The 19,212-nt window shown below is 39.7% G+C and overlaps 1 protein-coding gene across 1 annotated transcript in view; it reads left to right on the top strand.

Annotated features, from left to right (window-relative positions):
• LOC110459439 (WD repeat-containing protein 3-like) overlaps positions 1 to 19,212 on the top strand; it is a 64,598-nt gene that overhangs the window by 39,887 nt on the left and 5,499 nt on the right. Inside the window, exons 14-24 of the mRNA XM_021511694.1 lie at positions 1,898 to 1,983; positions 3,776 to 3,844; positions 4,214 to 4,286; positions 5,927 to 6,084; positions 6,250 to 6,361; positions 7,330 to 7,464; positions 8,935 to 8,985; positions 14,709 to 14,774; positions 15,515 to 15,607; positions 16,644 to 16,738; positions 18,465 to 18,593. Coding sequence (XP_021367369.1) covers positions 1,898 to 1,983; positions 3,776 to 3,844; positions 4,214 to 4,286; positions 5,927 to 6,084; positions 6,250 to 6,361; positions 7,330 to 7,464; positions 8,935 to 8,985; positions 14,709 to 14,774; positions 15,515 to 15,607; positions 16,644 to 16,738; positions 18,465 to 18,593 — 1,067 coding nt within the window. The remainder of the gene's footprint in view (positions 1 to 1,897; positions 1,984 to 3,775; positions 3,845 to 4,213; positions 4,287 to 5,926; positions 6,085 to 6,249; positions 6,362 to 7,329; positions 7,465 to 8,934; positions 8,986 to 14,708; positions 14,775 to 15,514; positions 15,608 to 16,643; positions 16,739 to 18,464; positions 18,594 to 19,212) is intronic.

The raw sequence follows: 19,212 nt of genomic DNA, 5'->3' as shown, positions 1-19,212 counted from the left end.
ATTGTATGACTCAAGGTAAGTACGTGACAAAAATATTGTATGACTCAAGGTAAGTATGTGACAATTATATTGTATGACTCGAGGTAAGTACGTGACAATAATATTGTATGACTCAAGGTAAGTATGTGACAGTAATTTTGTATGACTCAAGGCAAGGTACGTGACAATAATATTGTATGACTCAAGGTAAGGTATGTATGACTCAAGGTAAGTATGTGACAGTATTATTGTATGACTCAAGGTAAGGTATGTGACAATATTATTGTAAGACTCAAGGTAAGGTATGTATGACTCAAGGTAAGGTATGTGACAATATTATTGTATGACTCAAGGTAAGGTACGTGACAATAATATTGTATGACTCAAGGTAAGGTATGTGACAATAATATTGTATGACTCAAGGAAAGGTATGTATGACTCAAGGTAAGGTATGTGACAACAATATTGTATGACTCAAGGTAAGGTATGTATGACTCAAGGTAAGGTATGTGACAACAATATTGTATGACTCAAGGTAAGTATGTGACAATAATATTGTATGACTCTATTGTATGTATGTGACAATAATATTGTATGACTCAAGGTAAGGTACATGACAGTAATATTGTATGACTCAAGGTAAGTTTGTGACAATAAAATTGTATGACTCAAGGTAAGGTATGTATGACTCAAGGCAAGTACGTGACAGTAATATTGTATGACTCAAGGTAAGTTTGTGACAATAATATTGTATGACTCAAGGTAAGGTATGTATGACTCAAGGTAAGGTATGTGACAGTAATATTGTTTGACTCAAGGTAAGGTACATGACAGTAATTTTGTATGATTCAAGGTAAGGTATGTGACCGTGCCTTTGTACATCTTAGTGGTATGTCAACTTACAAAGGTAGTTTTTAGCTCACCTTGTCCAAAGGACCATGGTGAGCTTATGCCATACCGCAGCATTCGTCGTCCGTCCGTCAACTTTTCCTTTAAAATGCTACTAGTCATGAACGACTGAGCAGATTTTAACCAAATGTGGTCAGAAGCATCATTTGGGGAAGGGGAACAAATTTTGTATAAATGGTGGGTCTGGCCCCCCTGGGGGCTGAGGGGCGGGGCCCAATAGGAAAAACTGGAAATTATTCTTCAAAATCCTTCTTCTTCTGTAGGAATGAAAGGATTTGTTCCATATTTGGTCTGAAGCATCCTTGGATGAAGGGGAACCAATTTTGTATAAACTGTGGATCTGGCCCCCCAGGGGCCTGAGGTGCGGGTCCTAATAGGGGAAATATAGCAAATTCTTCAATGGCAGGATTTTGTCAAAATTTGGTATGACGCACCCTTGGGTGAAGGGGGACCAATTTTGTATAAACAGTGTGTCTGACCCCCCTTGAGGCAGAGAGGCGGGGCCCAATAGGGGAAATAGAGGTAAAACTTTCAAAATCTTTCTTCTACCATAGGGATTAAGGGATTGTATCCTAATTTAGTCTGGAGAATCCTTGGGTCAAGGGGACTCAATTTTGTATAATTGGTGGGTATGACCCCCTTCGGGCATAGGGGTGGGGCTCTGTTTGAAGTTTGTTCTTGCTATATCTCAAGTACTTGATGGATCTTTCTGAAATTTCATATGTACTTACAGCCCCTACCATGGAGTGCTATATCTTTACTTCAAACCAATTATTTTAAACATATATTCAGGTGAGCGATACAGGCCCTCTGGGCCTCTTGTTTAAAGAAAAGTTTTCAAGCAACAAAGCAACTTTTTCGTTTTGAAATTTGATTTGATGTTCAGCTTTTTCTTTGCACCTGAACAACTTGACTCTGTTAACTATTAAATTGACATTTTACACAAACAGGATGACTTTTCACCTGAGCATGTCATTGTCAGCCTGTTTATCTTGACATATTTTCACAGAGAGGTATTGTGTCGGGAAGTGCTGATCAACAAGTCAAGTTCTGGAATTTTGAGCTTGTTAGTGACAAGGAAGACTCAGCCTCAAAGTGAGTGGTGACCTCAAGTCCAACACAATCTCATAATGACGAAGTGATTTACTCACATGTATAAATCAAGCCCAGGATGATACTGTACCTCAATGACACACATTACCTGTAATAAGTTACTTTTGCCTAATCACTTTGCTGTTTGTATTTTCAATGATATAGGATAAGTCTGCTTGCTGAGAACAAAACAATTTTAAATTCCCCAAATATCTTCTTCTATGTTGATCAGTTAAGCTCCTTGAATCATCCATTAGGCCTCAATTACAAGCATGTCAACCTTACTGGTACAAACAACCTCATACACACATGTGCACAACTTTGCAAATGTGAGGCTGTACAGCAGCGATGGGCAGAGTACTGGGGCAATTTTATTTAAAGAGGCTAATCTGTTGTACAATTCCTGTTTGTGGTGACTGGATTAATGATTCCAGATTAGGGATGGCCTGATATTAGGACAATGAGATCAGGGATGACTGGAGAGTGGGACAGTGATATAAGTGGTGGCTGGATTAAAGAGTCTAGATAAAAGATACATGGCTGTTTGATTAACGAGGTTGGATGCAAGGTAATAGGCTGCTCGATTAATGAAATACCAGATAAGGGATGGCTGGATAGTGGGACAATGAGAGTGGAGATGGCTGGATAGTGGGACAATGGGATAAGGGATGGCTGGATAGTGGTACATTGAGATAAGGGATGGCTGGAAAGTGGGACAATGAGATTAGGGATGGCTGGAAAGTGGGACAATGAGATTAGGGATGGATGGAAAGTGGGACAATGAGATTAGGGATGGCTGGATATTGGGACAATGAGATTAGGGATGGCTGGAAAGTGGGACAATGAGAGTGGAGATGGCTGGATAGTGGGACAATGGGATAAGGGATGGCTGGATATTGGTACATTGAGATAAGGGATGGCTGGAAAGTGGGACAATGAGATTAGGGATGGCTGGATATTGGGACAATGAGATTAGGGATGGATGGAAAGTGGGACAATGAGAGGAGGGATGGCTGGATAGTGGGAAAATGAGATAAGGGATGACTGGATAGTGGGACAATGGGATAAGGGATGGCTGGATAGTGGGACAATTAGAGTAGGGATGGCTGGATAGTGGGACAATGGGATAAGGGATGGCTTGATAGTGGTACAATGAGATTAGGGATGGCTGGATAGTGGGACAATGAGATAAGGGATGGCGTGATAGTGGGACAATTAGAGTAGGGATGGCTGGATAGTGGGACAATGGGATAAGGGATGGCTGGATAGTGGTACAATGAGATAAGGGATGGCTGGATAGTGGGACAATGAGATAAGGAATGGCTGGATAGTGGGACAATGAGATAAGGGATGGCTGGATAGTGGTACAATGAGATAAGGGATGGCTGGATAGTGGTACAATGAGATAAAGGATGGCTGGATAGTGGGACAATGCGATAAGGGATGGCTGGATAGTGGGACAATGAGATAAGGGATGGCTGGAAAGTGGGACAATGGGATCAGAGATGGCTGGATAGTTGGACAATGAGATAAGGGATGGCTGGATAGTGGGACAATTAGAGTAGGGATGGCTGGATAGTGGGACAATGAGATAAGGGATGGCTGGATAGTGGGATAATGAGATTAGGGATGGCTTGGTTAAAGAGGCTAGAAACCAGATTAGGAGTGTCTGGATATTTGGAGAATGAGATTAGGGATGCCTGGATACTTAGGCAATGAGATTAGGGTTGGCTAGATATAAGGTGGCTCGACTGTATAAACTGGGTTGTTACTTTAGATATGTTTTGTGTTACAGCAAGCGATTGAGTCTGGAACACTCACGTACGTTACGTATGGATGAGGATATCCTGGCAGTCCAGTGCAGGTATATAACATTATTACACAAGTCCCTACCTCTTTTGTTAGGATTTGTCCCTATGTAAGTTAAATTAGCTAAAAAATGTAAGTTGATTTCATTATGTTAACAAACACATTAATAATGTTTGTGTCTTCCAACAAAGAATTTTTTCATTAACTCAAAACTTTACAATGTATTTATCTTTGAAAAGCACATGTTCTGTTCACAAAATACATATCTTCTCTACACCCTTGGAAGATTTGAAAACTGTCTTTGCTGTATTGGGATTTATTCTGTTATGATGATACATGTAATTTAAATAATGAATTAATCCATAAAAATCTGTATCCAAGCATTGGTTGACAGTAATGACTTAGTGACTTTGAACCTTTTCAGCCCAGACAACAGACTGATTGCAGTATCCTTGTTGGACAATACGGTCAAGGTTTTCTTTACCGACACCCTCAAGGTAAGTAAACTTGTACAATATAGCCAAGGTTTTCTTTACCGACACCCTCAAGGTAAGTTAACTTGTACCATATAGCCCAGGTTTTCTTTACCGACACCCTCAAGGTCAGTAAACTTGTACAATATAGCCAAGGATTTCTTTACCGACACCCTCAAGGTAAGTTAACTTGTTCGATATAGTCAAGGTTTTCTTTACTGACAGACACCCTCAAGGTCAGTAAACTTGTACGATATAGCCAGGGTTTTCTTTACCGACACCCTCTAGGTAAATAAACTTGTACAATACAGCAAAGGTTTTCTTTACCGACACCCTCAAGGTCAGTAAACTTGTACGATATAGCCAAAGTTTTCTTTACCGACACCCTCAAGGTAAGTTAACTTGTACCATATAGTCAAGGATTTCTTTACCGACACCCTCAAGGTAAGTTAACTTGTACAATATAGCCAAGGATTTCTTTACCGACACCCTCAAGGTAAGTTAACCTGTTCGATATAGCCAAGGTTTTCTTTACTGACAGACACCCTCAAGGTAAGTTAATTTGTACCATATAGTCAAGGATTTCTTTACCGACACCCTCTAGGTAAGTTAACTTGTTCGATATAGCCAAGGTTGTCTTTACTGACAGACACCCTCAAGGTCAGTAAACTTGTTCGATACAGCCAAGGTTTTCTTTACCGACACCCTTAAAGTCAGTAAACTTGTACCATATAGTCAAGGTTTTCTTTACAAGGGTGAATAACTCAAAATTGGTTGAAGTCATCATCATGTAATGGCAGTTTATTAGTGCGAATATAAGACTTGGACAAAACTCTGGGCCTCTGGTAGGGCCAAAAGGTGTTTGTATTGGCTAAAGTTTCTATGATCTTTGTATGTAAATACTGAAATCAAATACTCATCATTGCTGAAAATAGTTGAGGACCCCACCATAAAGGTATATATATAATATATGGGTATTAAGAGACAAATGCACTCAATCACTACAGTGATTGGCCATTGAGTCTATTCTTACCTGGGAAGTCTTGGTCTCTGAATCATAACATTGAAAAAGTTAAGATCCTCACCTCAAAACCATATATACAATTGCTGATCATGAAGAGATTAAGGATAATCATATACCAGATAGATAAAAAGGGTCTGGTCCTGTTGTTGGTGACTACACCCAGGGTCTTAACTTTGAGATCCCCACCTGATGCCTAAATATGTTTTGAGGGTTTTAAGAGATTAACACAATCATGCTACCAAGATTAGCTCTGAGATCTGACCCCACCCTGGATAATTAGTCCCTTGGTCATAACATGAACAGTTATGATCCCCTCCCAACCCCATTTACACATATACAGATCTAAACCATATTTCCTATGAAGCATCCTTTGTAGAATGTAGTAATTTCCTTTTCCTCCTGGAAAGTGATCAACTTTTGAACCAAATTTACACGAAGGATTCTTTGGAACAAGGGAATCAGACGTCGGAAATGTGTTGCTGAGAGACAGAGCCAAAATTGGGAAATATTTGCAATACATGTTATATTAAATGAAAATATTTTACAATAAGTACCTAAATTTACGTCAGATCAAGACAGGCTATCTGGTATTAGAGTTTTCCCTGTTACATTATTACAGTTTCTCCTTTCTTTGTTTCAGTTTTTCCTGTCCCTGTATGGACACAAGCTGCCTGTTCTTTGTCTAGATATTTCCACCGACTCAACACTACTGGTGACGGGCTCAGCCGACAGAAATGCCAAGATCTGGGGCCTTGACTTCGGGGACTGTCACAAGTCTATCTTTGCTCACGATGACAGGTAAGACATGTAAACATACCTTATAGAATTAGCAGCATGATGATAAGTCTTCTGATAGTTTGATAACTATAATTTGGCAATATTAATAATAAAATGGTGTACACAATAAGTTTCATATATATCAATGTTTTTCAAAGTAACGTGGTTCTCCATTTCCTGTTTCAGCATCATGTGTATAAAGTTTATACCCCGTACACACCTGTTCTTCACCGGGGGTAAGGATGGAACCATCAAAGAGTGGGACGCAGACAACTTTGAGAACATCATTACACTGCAGGTTTGTAGTCGTCTAGCCTCTAGTTATTTGTTTTTTAGGTTATGGTGAGTCGACACTCTCCTAACACTAGGTGTTGTGTGTGCTGTAGTCTGTGACTGCTAGTTTATACCTAACACTAGGTGTTGTGTGTGCCACTAGCCTGTGACTGCTAGTTTATACCTAACACTAGGTGTTGTGCGTGCCACTAGTCTGTGACTGCTAGTTTATACCTAACACTAGGTGTTGTGTCTGCTGTAGTCTGTGACTGCTAGTTTATACCTAACGCTAGGTGTTGTGTGTGCTGTAGTCTGTGACTGATAGTTTATACCTAACACTAGGTGTTGTGTGTGCTGTGGTCTGTGACTGCTAGTTTATACCTAACACTAGCTGTTGTGTGTGCTGTAGTCTGTGACTGCTCGTTTATACCTAACACTAGGTGTTGTGTGTGCTGTGGTCTGTGACTGCTAGTTTATACCTAACACTAGGTGTTGTGTGTGCCACTAGTCTGTGACTGCTAGTTTATACCTAACACTAGGTGTTGTGTGTGCTGTAGTCTGTGACTGCTAGTTTATACCTAACACTAGGTGTTGTGTGTGCTGTAGTCTGTGACTGCTAGTTTATACCTAATACAGGTGGCATGCAAGGCTCCTTAGGGGGAGAATAGTGATGTCCTGTTGGGGGTTAGAGTTCCAGGGGGAGCATTAATGAATATGGATGTGTTACTTATGACATCACAGGGACCGATGAGGGAGCATAGTTTCTACCGAAACAGTTTATTTTCGTTGATAGGGCTGTCATGTATTATAGGTCCAAACTTTTGTCCTGTCTATAATGGCTAAAACATAGAGTATTGCTAAGCTGTCTATTTCAGTGTATCTTCAGTGTTGTCATAAATAGAAGAGTCAGTACTAGGCTATGTTTAATATAGAATGGTCGGATTAGGTTTCGTTAAGAGATTAGATTTTGATATAAACTTTTCTGTTACATAGGGTCACCATGCTGAGGTGTGGTGTATGACCACTAGTCCAAGTGGTAACTTTCTGGTGACAGGTTCCCACGACAAGTCGTTGCGCCTGTGGGAGAAGACACGAGAGCCCCTTGTACTGGAGGACGAGAGAGAAATGGTAGGTCTGCTCAGTAATTTTTGGTCAATTAAGACCTTGGGAAGACGAGATTACAATGGTTGTCTACACTGTAACTTCCTGTCAGTTAAGACCTTGGGAAGACGAGATTACAATGGTTGTCTACACTGTAACTTCCTGTCAGTTAAGTCCTTGGGAAGACGAGATTACAATGGTTGTCTGCTCTGTAACTTCCTGTCAGTTAAGACCTTGGGAAGACAAGATTACAATGGTTGTCTACACTGTAACTTCCTGTCAGTTAAGACCTTGGGAAGACGAGATTAAAATGGTTGTCTACTCTGTAACTTCCTGTCAGTTCTTGGAAAGAGGAGATTACAATGGTTGTCTACTCTGTAACTTCCTGTCAGTTGAGACCTTGGGAAGACGAGATTACAATGGTTGTCTACACTGTAACTTCCTGTCAGTTAAGACCTTGGGAAGACGAGATTACAATGGTTGTCTAATCTGTAACTTCCTGTCAGTTAAGACCTTGGGAAGACGAGATTACAATGGTTGTGTACTCTGTAACTTCCTGTCAGTTAAGATCTTGGGAAGAGGAGATTACAATGGTTGTCTACTCTGTAACTTCTTGTCAGTTAAGACCTTGGGCAGACGACATTACAATGGTTGTCTACTCTGTAACTTCCTGTCTGTTAAGACCTTGGGAAGAGGAGATTACAATGGTTGTCTACTCTGTAACTTCTTGTCAGTTAAGACCTTGGGAAGACGACATTACAATGGTTGTCTACTCTGTAACTTCCTGTCAGTTAAGATCTTGGGAAGACGAGATTACAATGGTTGTCTACTCTGTAACTTCCTGTCAGTTAAGGACTAAGGAGGACAAGACAGAAAAGCTATGAACCTCCCATTATTAACGGCCTATGTCACGTCTTGTACACTGGGCAAACTATTTTGTAACTGGTTGGCTGTTATTAGCAATGATATACTAATTAAATCTTTTAAAAGAACATAAAAATAGACAATAGTAAAGCACAAGCTATTTTTTTACTTATTTTTTATTAAATTAAGAATGGTTAAAATATGAAGTATTTACCGAAAATCACCCTGAAAATCACCCTGAAAATGATTTGTAGTACAAAAAGACAGAACTGTTTTTTTTTAGTCTATGTGTCATGTTTTCTTATAGATCGTTATTATGTAACAGTTTGAGACACTAGGAATTAGGTTTGCAACAATACTTTGTGTGAATATGATACAATTTATTTTGATTGTCTAATTTACATAGATAAGGCTTTATTGTTATGTCTTTAAAGAACAATTCCCACACTTTATATCACAGGCATCATAATTTAGGCTACAAGCGAAGATGTTATAATTCGTAAATGGAAATGATTTAAAGATGAATTTTGGAAAAATAATGATATAAGCTGTAAACATTAATCTCACATTATTTATTGTGATAGTTTTATATGATATTGTGTTTTGTGACTGAATGAGGAATGTTGTTTATAGGAGCGAGAGAAGGAGTACGAGGCGAGCGTAGGACAGACCGGGGAGCCTGTGGTAAGTATAACAGTCCTGGTCCCCCCCCCCCAAGGGTCCTTCCATTCAAATGAAGGAATTTAGAGCAATTATGATCTAGAGCATCATAAGGCTAAGGGGACTCAATGTTTTACATAGGGAGCGATGACCAATAGGGGAAAGAAAGGTAAATCTTTTACATCTTATGGTACATGCAAGGTGTATACCCCTTGGGGGTAGAGGGGCAATGCCTTATATTGGAAATAGATATTAATGTTTAAAATCCTTATCCTTTTGAATAGATGATGGGATTTGAACCATCTAGAGCATTTTTAGGCCAGGGGGAGTCAACATTGAATTTACTGAAGGTGTGGCCCTGTGGGAAAAGTTCTACTTTATACACTAACAATATACTCATTAAACACCAAACCAACTGGCCCCTTTGTCAGGCTATGACTGAGTAAGCTATTTGGATTGTTCATCTATGGTAAAATTGTATATGTTATTTGTCACTTGACTACGGGACATTTTGCCAATTTGCCCTGGGGTCTTGCCTCACCCCTTGGTACTTACTCCCTAGACCATAACATAGAACAGTTGAAATCCCCACCATTACCATATATTTACATTCGCTTCCATTGACGCTGTGTAAACCGTGACTGCGTATACATTACCGTATATGCAGTGAGATTCCTTGGAGACCATTGTTTCCTATTGATGACGTAATTTACATTGTGACGTCATAATGGTAACGTTGGAGATCCATCGCTCACCTCGCAGGCTGTAGGCTGTTCATTTGTTTGGATTTACGCACGTTACGGAGGCTTTGTACCATTATAAAAGCAAATGTATTGGAATAAGCTTTATTCTGAGTGTACCATCATAGTACGAAAATATGTAAATATAAGAATTGATCTTCAGTTTGACTGCGTATACGGTCGTATGAACGCAGTTGGCAACGAACATATTCTTTATGGACCGGTAACGCGCTCCATAGAATATGTTCGTTGCAAACTGCGTTCATACTACCGTATACGCAGTCAAAATGAAGGTCAATCCTTAAATATACTAGGCTTGAAGAGATGAATATACTCATGTTACTATGCGATAGGTCCAGCCCCACCACAGGGGACTTTATCCCTTGGGTACAATATGGAAACAGTTGTTGCCTCCATCTTATAACCATATATATATAAATCCTAGACATGAAGAAAAGAATACATTCATGCCATTAAGATTGGCCAAGGAGTCTTACCTCATGCTTAAGAACTTCCCTGACTAATAACATAGAAACAGTTGAGATCCCCTCCCTATAACCATATATATAATTACTAAGGCATGCAGAGACTAGACACTCAGGCTACAAGGAGTGGCCAGGGGTCAAGCCCCACCCCCACTCTCAGGGTCATAACACCGAAACCTTAGAGAAATCCCCAAATATAATGAAAAGATGAATAACTCTTGCTACTGGGGTTGAATCTGGGATATAGCCTTGCCCCTATGTACTCCCTACCTTGGTGATTACGTGGAGACATTTGAAACCTCAACCCTATAACCATGAAAACATTTTGTAGGCATAGAGATGAAGACACACTTGCTACAAGGATTGGCTCAGGGGTCTGGCCTGGTCCCTTGGGACAAATATTCCATTATACCAATGTAAAAACATTGTTCACACCACTCCTCTCAAGTACTACACCAATTTGAATGACCCTTGGTACACATAACCCTTATGTGGAGGGGATGTCATTGAAGTATGTAAGTTAGTGTTACCTCCCCTTCTATGGAGTTTTGCACCTTCATTTAAAAATGTGGTTCACACTACTATCATGGGCTGTTACAATCCACAATGTACAAGTTATTACAGAAAAAGAAACAGTTATCTCATTGAAGTATATTTTTACATCAGGTACAGTTTACATTACACTCAGCAGGGTACCCACTTGGTATACAATATGTGCAGACTACCAAGATTTCTACTTTAAACTTGTATTACAGACAGCACACAACTCTCAGTTGTGTCTGTGTAGTAGAGCTGGTATGACTACATCATATACTCTGTTTTTCTGTGTCTGTGTAGTAGAGCTGGTCTGACTACATCATATACCCTGTTTTTCTGTGTGTGTGTAGTAGAGCTGGTGTGACTACATCATATACTCTGTTTTTCTGTGTGTGTTTAGTAGAGCTGGTCTGACTACATCATATACTCTGTTTTGCTGTGTGTGTGTAGTAGAGCTGGTATGACTACATCATATCCTCTGTTTTTCTGTGTGTGTGTAGTAGAGCTGGTATGACTACATCATATACTCTAATTTCTGTGTCTGTGTGGTAGAGCTGGTCTGACTACATCATATACTCTGTTTTTCTGTGTGTCTGCGTAGTAGAGCTGGTCTGAATGCATCATATACTCTGTTTTCTGTGTGTGTGTAGTAGAGCTGTTCTGACTACATCATATACTGTGTTTTTCTGTGTGTGTGTGTAGGAGAGCTGGTCTGACTACATCATATACTGTGTTTTTCTGTGTGTGTGTGTAGTAGAGCTGTTCTGACTACATCATATACTGTGTTTTTCTGTGTCTGTGTGGTAGAGCTGGTCTGACTACATAATATACTCTGTTTTTCTGTGTCTGTGGAGTAGAGCTGGTCTGACTACATTATATACTCTGTTTTTCTGTGTTTGTGTAGTAGAGCTGGTATGACTACAGCATATACTCTGTTTTTCTGTGTGTCTGTGTAGTAGAGCTGGTCTGAATACATCATATACTCTGTTTTTCTGTGTGTGTGTAGTAGAGCTGGTCTGACTACATCATATACTCTGTTTTTCTGTGTGTGTGTAGTAGAGCTGGTCTGACTACATCATATACTCTGTTTTTCTGTGTGTGTGTAGTAGAGCTGGTCTGACTACATCATATACTCTGTTTTTCTGTGTGTGTGTAGTAGAGCTGGTCTGACTACATCATATACTCTGTTTTTCTGTGTGTGTGTAGTAGAGCTGGTCTGACTACATCATATACTCTGTTTTTCTGTGTGTGTGTAGTAGAGCTGGTCTGACTACATCATATACTCTGTTTTTCTGTGTGTGTGTAGTAGAGCTGGTCTGACTACATCATATACTCTGTTTTTCTGTGTGTGTGTAGTAGAGCTGGTCTGACTACATCATATACTCTGTTTTTCTGTGTGTGTGTAGTAGAGCTGGTCTGACTACATCATATACTCTGTTTTTCTGTGTGTGTGTAGTAGAGCTGGTCTGACTACATCATATACTCTGTTTTTCTGTGTGTGTGTAGTAGAGCTGGTCTGACTACATCATATACTCTGTTTTTCTGTGTGTGTGTAGTAGAGCTGGTCTGACTACATCATATACTCTGTTTTTCTGTGTGTGTGTAGTAGAGCTGGTCTGACTACATCATATACTCTGTTTTTCTGTGTGTGTGTAGTAGAGCTGGTCTGACTACATCATATACTCTGTTTTTCTGTGTGTGTGTAGTAGAGCTGGTCTGACTACATCATATACTCTGTTTTTCTGTGTGTGTGTAGTAGAGCTGGTCTGACTACATCATATACTCTGTTTTTCTGTGTGTGTGTAGTAGAGCTGGTCTGACTACATCATATACTCTGTTTTTCTGTGTGTGTGTAGTAGAGCTGGTCTGACTACATCATATACTCTGTTTTTCTGTGTGTGTGTAGTAGAGCTGGTCTGACTACATCATATACTCTGTTTTTCTGTGTGTGTGTAGTAGAGCTGGTCTGACTACATCATATACTCTGTTTTTCTGTGTGTGTGTAGTAGAGCTGGTCTGACTACATCATATACTCTGTTTTTCTGTGTGTGTGTAGTAGAGCTGGTCTGACTACATCATATACTCTGTTTTTCTGTGTGTGTGTAGTAGAGCTGGTCTGACTACATCATATACTCTGTTTTTCTGTGTGTGTGTGTAGTAGAGCTGGTCTGACTACATCATATACTCTGTTTTTCTGTGTGTGTGTGTAGTAGAGCTGGTCTGACTACATCATATACTCTGTTTTTCTGTGTGTGTGTGTGTAGTAGAGCTTGTCTGACTATATCATTTACTCTGTTTTTCTGTCTGTGTGTAGTAGAGCTGGTCTGACTACATTATATACTCTGTTTTCTGTGTCTGTGTAGTAGAGCTGGTCTGACTACATTATATACTCTGTTTTCTGTGTCTGTGTAGTATAGCTGGTCTGACTACATTATATACTCTGTTTTTCTGTCTGTGTGTAGTAAAGCTGGTCTGACTACATTATATACTCTGTTTTTCTGTCTGTGTGTAGTAGAGCTGGTCTGAATACATCATATTCTCTGTTTTTCTGTGTGTGTGTGTAGTAGAGCTGGTCTGACTACATCAGATACTCTGTTTTTCTGTGTGTCTGTGTGGTAGAGTGTGTAGTAGAGCTGGTCTGACTACATCAGATACTCTGTTTTTCTGTGTGTCTGTGTGGTAGAGTGTGTAGTAGAGCTGGTCTGACTACATCATATAATCTGTTTTTCTGTGTCTGTGTGAGGTAGAGCTGCTCTGACTACATTAGATACTCTGTTTTTCTCTGTGTGTGTAGTAGAGCTGGTCTGACTACATTATCTACTCTGTTTTTCTGTGTGTGTGTGTGTAGTAGAGTTTGTCTGACTATATCATTTACTCTGTTTTTCTGTCTGTGTGTAGTAGAGCTGGTCTTACTACATCATATTCTCTGTTTTTCTGTGTGTGTAGTAGAGCTGGTCTGTCTACATCATATACTCTGTTTTTCTGTGTTATCATTTACTCTGTTTTTCTGTCTGTGTGTATTAGAGCTGGTCTGACTACATTATATACTCTGTTTTTCTGTCTGTGTGTAGTCGAGCTGGTCTGACTACATTATATACTCTGTTTTTCTGTCTGTGTGTAGTAGTGCTGGTCTGACTACATTATATACTCTGTTTTTCTGTCTGTGTGTAGTAGAGCTGGTATGACAACATTATATACTCTGTTTTCTGTGTCTGTGTAGTAGAGCTCGTCTTACTACATTATATACTCTGTTTTTCTGTCTGTGTGTAGTCGAGCTGGTCTGACTACATCATATACTCTGTATTTCTGTGTCTGTGTAGTAGAGCTGGTCGGACTACATCATATACTCTGTTTTTCTGTGTTATCATTTACTCTGTTTTTCTGTCTGTGTGTAGTAGTGCTGGTCTGACTACATTATATACTCTGTTTTTCTGTCTGTGTGTAGTAGTGCTGGTCTGACTACATTATATACTCTGTTTTTCTGTCTGTGTGTAGTCGAGCTGGTCTGACTACATCATATACTCTGTTTTTCTGTGTCTGTGTGAGGTAGAGCTGGTCTGACTACATTAGATACTCTGTTTTTCTGTGTGTGTGTAGTAGAGCTGGTCTGACTACATCATATACTCTGTTTTTCTGTGTGTCTGTGTAGTAGAGCTGGTCTGACTACATCATATACTCTGTTTTTCTGTGTCTGTGTAGTAGAGCTGGTCTGACTACATCATATACTCTGTATTTCTGTGTCTGTGTGTGGTAGAGCTGGTCTGACTACATTATATACTCTGTTTTTCTGTGAAATGTTATCAATATCCTTTCATTTCTGTGTTTTTAATATCTAAGAATACTATTTTTTTTTTATACTTTATGCAACAAAAAATGTTTGTTGAATAAAAACGTATAAACTGTTAAAAGTGTACAATCTGTTGATGTTGATGATTAATGTTGTAGATATGATGATGATTTACAATTTCTGTTTCCATGGTGACAGGTTCCTGGGGAGACCAACACTGAGGTGGCAATGGCTGGACGTAAAACAGTAGAAACAGTCAAGGGGGTGAGTTATCATTTAACCCCCTGCAAGGGAGTTTAGGGGTTGGGTTCTACTGATTCCACGGTCACCAATCCATTAGACTGTCTGTGCTTACTTTTTGAATCAATGGGAGTTATACCCATTAATTGATGAAATCTTGTTTCCATAGGTCTTCCTAGAATTTCTTTTCTGAATTTTTGTGAAATTTTACAAATATAAACACCAAATTCTGAAGCTGTGCACCAGCTGTTCTTTTTTCTTACACAATAATTTTTATGTGAGTTACTATCCCTTTTAAGAACTTCTTCGCAAAAGTGTTTCATTCTGATTTACATCAAAAGTTTGTCCAGAATAATGCTCATAAAGCCATTAACAGTTGAAAATGCTATTCGTTGCCGTGACTTGATATAACTGTATGTTTTAAACAACTTTGTCACTTTGTCAGCTAGTTGGTACAATCTTCCTTAAAACATAAAAAAAAATCTTCAGATAAAGAATGAAAGCTGGAGCAGGTTAATACTTTTGTGTAATGTCCTTCTACTTATGCACTTTTTGTCAGAGCCATTACTACCAAGGGAATGTCATTTGATTTCATATTTACACTTAAATAGTAATAAAGATTGATTGAAACTGTAAACATTCTTTACCTGTCTGGCATTGAATATACACAATAAATATCTCACACCTAGATTTTCTACAGGGAGTGTTGACCTGGTCAGAAGTCTATAAAATAAGCTATAACTTTGGGTATGTTGATATGATAGGCAGAGCGTCTAATGGAGGCCCTCGAGCTGTATAAAGAAGAAACTGAAAAACTACAGCAACACTTGGTTGAGAGTAAACGGGCAGGCAAGCAGGTAAGTTGTAAATGACTCGATGATAATCTAGCAGAATCATGTAAACTTTTGTATATCTTATCAGATATCAAAGATTGATGTAATGTTTAAGAGCACTGAAGTACTCGTGTAGATTTGTATGGATAACTGAGATATTAGTGTTCCTTCTACAGGAGCGAAGTGAGGTATGTGCTTTACCAGAACTCTTGTAGCTGTAGCAGCAGTGTCATATGTGATTGTCTCTGTGTAACAGTAACCTCCCCTCTACTGCATGTCGCAAACATGATCTGAGTAACAGTTACCTCCCTTCTACTGCATGTCGCAAACATGAACTGAGTAACAGCTACCTCCCCTCTACCACTCATTGGTAACCCTCTCTGTAATACAGTTACCTCCCCTCAACCACTCATTGGTAACTCTCTGTAATACAGTTACCTCCCCTCTACCACTCATTGGTAACTCACTCTGTTATACAGTTACCTTCCCTCCACCACTCATTGGTAACTCACTCTGTAATACAGTTACCTCCCTCCACCACTCATTGGTAACCCACTCTGTAATACAGTTACCTCCCCTCCACCACTCGTTGGTAACCCACTCTGTAATACAGTTACCTCCCCTCCACCACTCATTTGTTACTCACTCTGTAATACAGTTACCTCCCTCCACCACTTATTGGTAACCCACTCTGTAATACAGTTACCTCCCCTCCACCACTCGTTGGTAACCCACTCTGTAATACAGTTACCTCCCCTCCACCACTCATTGGTAACTCACTCTGTAATACAGTTACCTCCCTTCCACCACTCATTGGTAACTCACTCTTTAATACAGTTACCTCCCCTCCACCACTCATTGGTAACAAACTCTGTAATACAGCTACCTCCCCTCCACCACTCATTGGTAACCCACTCTGTAATACAGTTACCTCCCCTTCACCACTCATTGGTAACTCACTCTGTAATACAGTTACCTCCCCTCCACCACTCATTGGTAACTCACTCTGTAGTAGTTACCTCCCTTTCAATCTGTGTTGATAACATATTTTGTGTTACAGCTACCATCTCCACCCCTTCATCCGATGCTGATGGCATTTTCTGTCGACACTCCACTCAAGTATATGATGGAGGTACTCAAAAAGGTTAGATCAAGGTAAGTATATGTAAAAAAGTGTCAAGTAGTGTGCGAAATTAGTCTTATGTTAAATTCTCTTGGTCTATGCTAGATTTTTCTGAGCTAGACCAATTGTCTATGATAAATTGGCATCTCTTTTACACACCAGTTATCTATCAGGGCGCAGACGTTTTTTTTTTCTGCAACAATTTAGCTTGACCATACTGCTCCCTGCCCCATCCCACCGCCACTATGCACAGAAACAAATGGGCAGAACATATATCGATCACTGCAATGTTTGTCCCGATGAACCATGAGATTAAAAGTTAATTAAGCGTACTATCAGTGACACTAACAACACATATGTGAGCTTGAACGTGTGTACTGTACACAAAATTATGTTAACACTACGATAATGCATTGTCGAACGACCAGATCCAAATGCTTGAAAATCCAAGAGGAAAGCATATGAGACATCTAAAAGGGAAAGTTCATAACAGCTAGAGGTGTTTAGGCCAAATAAAAATATACCTGTGTTCCCCGACCGACCCTATTTTTTCATGACGACCCTAGAACATTTTATTTGTTTTTCACAGTCACTGTTATATATTTATTAGTATTAGCCATTTAATTATTCAAAGTGTACATATGATGTGCTATGCATTTTCTTAGTCTTTGCTCATGGTCAATGTAAGAGTTTTATTTGAAGATGATAGCTAAGTAGACGTAGATAATTGTGCTTATGATATAGGTTGGGATTTATAGATTAGTGTGACCGTCTGAAGTCTAGGTGGGGGGAGTCCAGTCTGTGATGTCAGTGTTTGTGTCTCAGGTTGATGCTGACTGCCGGGGTCAAATTTTGCAGGATTTATGGCCAGTTCAACCTAGTCTGAAAGGGGTCAAATTTTAGCAATATTTCAGCAGCATCAACAATATTAATGTATCAAAATTTTTAACGTAGCAGGATTTTGCTAAGGGACAGATAGTAAGGTGGTTCAGCTTAGGAGTCAAAGGAGGAGAAGAGAGTTCGGAGGAAGGAGGTTGAGTTAGGGAGACAAAGTTGAGAGGTCTAGAGATAAAGAGGAGAGTTAGAAAGATAGAGTGAGAATTAGGAAGTTTGTAATAATAGTGGTTTTAGCTGTAGTTTGTAGATCTGTGTAGTATTACAGTTTATAGTTACAGATAAGTTTGGAGTTGGCAGATTGAGTTCACAATGGTGAAGACTTGTGTATTTTATGATAGATTAAAATACTTGTGTTGTAAATAAAGTGTAAATATAAATGTACTTATTTTATTGTTCAATTAATTTCAACAAATTGAAAACACCAATAACCTTGAAATTACATTGGTTATTCTATTTGTAAACATTTAGGTAGATAAAATAAAAGTAAAATAAAAAAGCAAAAAACAACAAATCTTCTGGGAGAGGACCCCCGGACCCCCCTCAAGGGGCTTCGTGCCTACAGCGCTCACACTCGTACGCCTACAGCACACAAACGCTCGGGCGCCTGCGGCGCTCCCATTATATGGTCTATGTCAGCTCAAATGCGGCTATCTTAAAAACAGACATCATAGCCCAATTGTCTATAATAATGTTTGAGGAAATGTCCAGATCACTTAATCCATGAGGAAATTTCAAGGTCACATTTAACCATGAGAATGTGAAGGTCATATTAGGGAATATGGATGCTAAGATTCAGTAGCTACTAGATAATTAACTACATACCTAGGACCTGACTAAGATGTACGGTTTTATGTTGTCTAGTGAGCTGGAGGAGAGCCTACTGGTGCTGCCATTTAACTACGTCATAGATCTGGTAAAGGTCACAGAGAAGTTCTTGGACATAGGCTGGAATGTTGAGCTCACCTGTCGAGTCCTCTTCTTTTTGCTCAGGTATGAGCCGAACACATGTTCTACCAAGGGCTGAAACCTCCGACAATATGACCTATGTTTTCATTTCAAAATATTTTATTAAATTAATCAGATGACCTATGTCCTGATGTATTAACTTGAACCTATGACAATATGACCTCTGTCCTGGTGGTGGGTGTGAATAAGCTTGAACCTCTGACAATATGATCTCCGTCCTGGTGGAAAGTGTGAATAAGCTTGACCCTCTGACAATATGACCTTCGTCCTGGTGGTGGGTGTGAATAAGCTTGACTCACTGACAATATGACCTCCGTCCTGGTGTGGGGTGTGAATAAGCTGGACCCTATGACAATATGACCTCCGTCCTGGTGGGCGGTGTGAATAAGCTTAAACCTATGACAATATGACCTCCGTCCTGGTGGGCGGGGTGAATAAGCTTTAACCTATGACAATATGACCTCTGTCCTGGTGGCGGGTGTGAATAAGCTTGACCCTCTGACAATATGACCTCCGTCCTGGTGGTGAGTGTGAATAAGCTTGACCCTCTGACAATATGACCTCCGTCCTGGTGTGGGATGTGAATAAGCTGGAACCTATGACAATATGACCTCCGTCCTGGTGGGCGGTGTGAATAAGCTTT

This window comes from Mizuhopecten yessoensis, unplaced genomic scaffold, assembly GCF_002113885.1.
Source record: "Mizuhopecten yessoensis strain PY_sf001 unplaced genomic scaffold, ASM211388v2 scaffold10067, whole genome shotgun sequence".
Classification (NCBI taxonomy): domain Eukaryota; kingdom Metazoa; phylum Mollusca; class Bivalvia; order Pectinida; family Pectinidae; genus Mizuhopecten; species Mizuhopecten yessoensis.
Note: the sequence above shows the minus strand (reverse complement) of the source record. Positions and strands in the feature narration are given on the sequence as shown.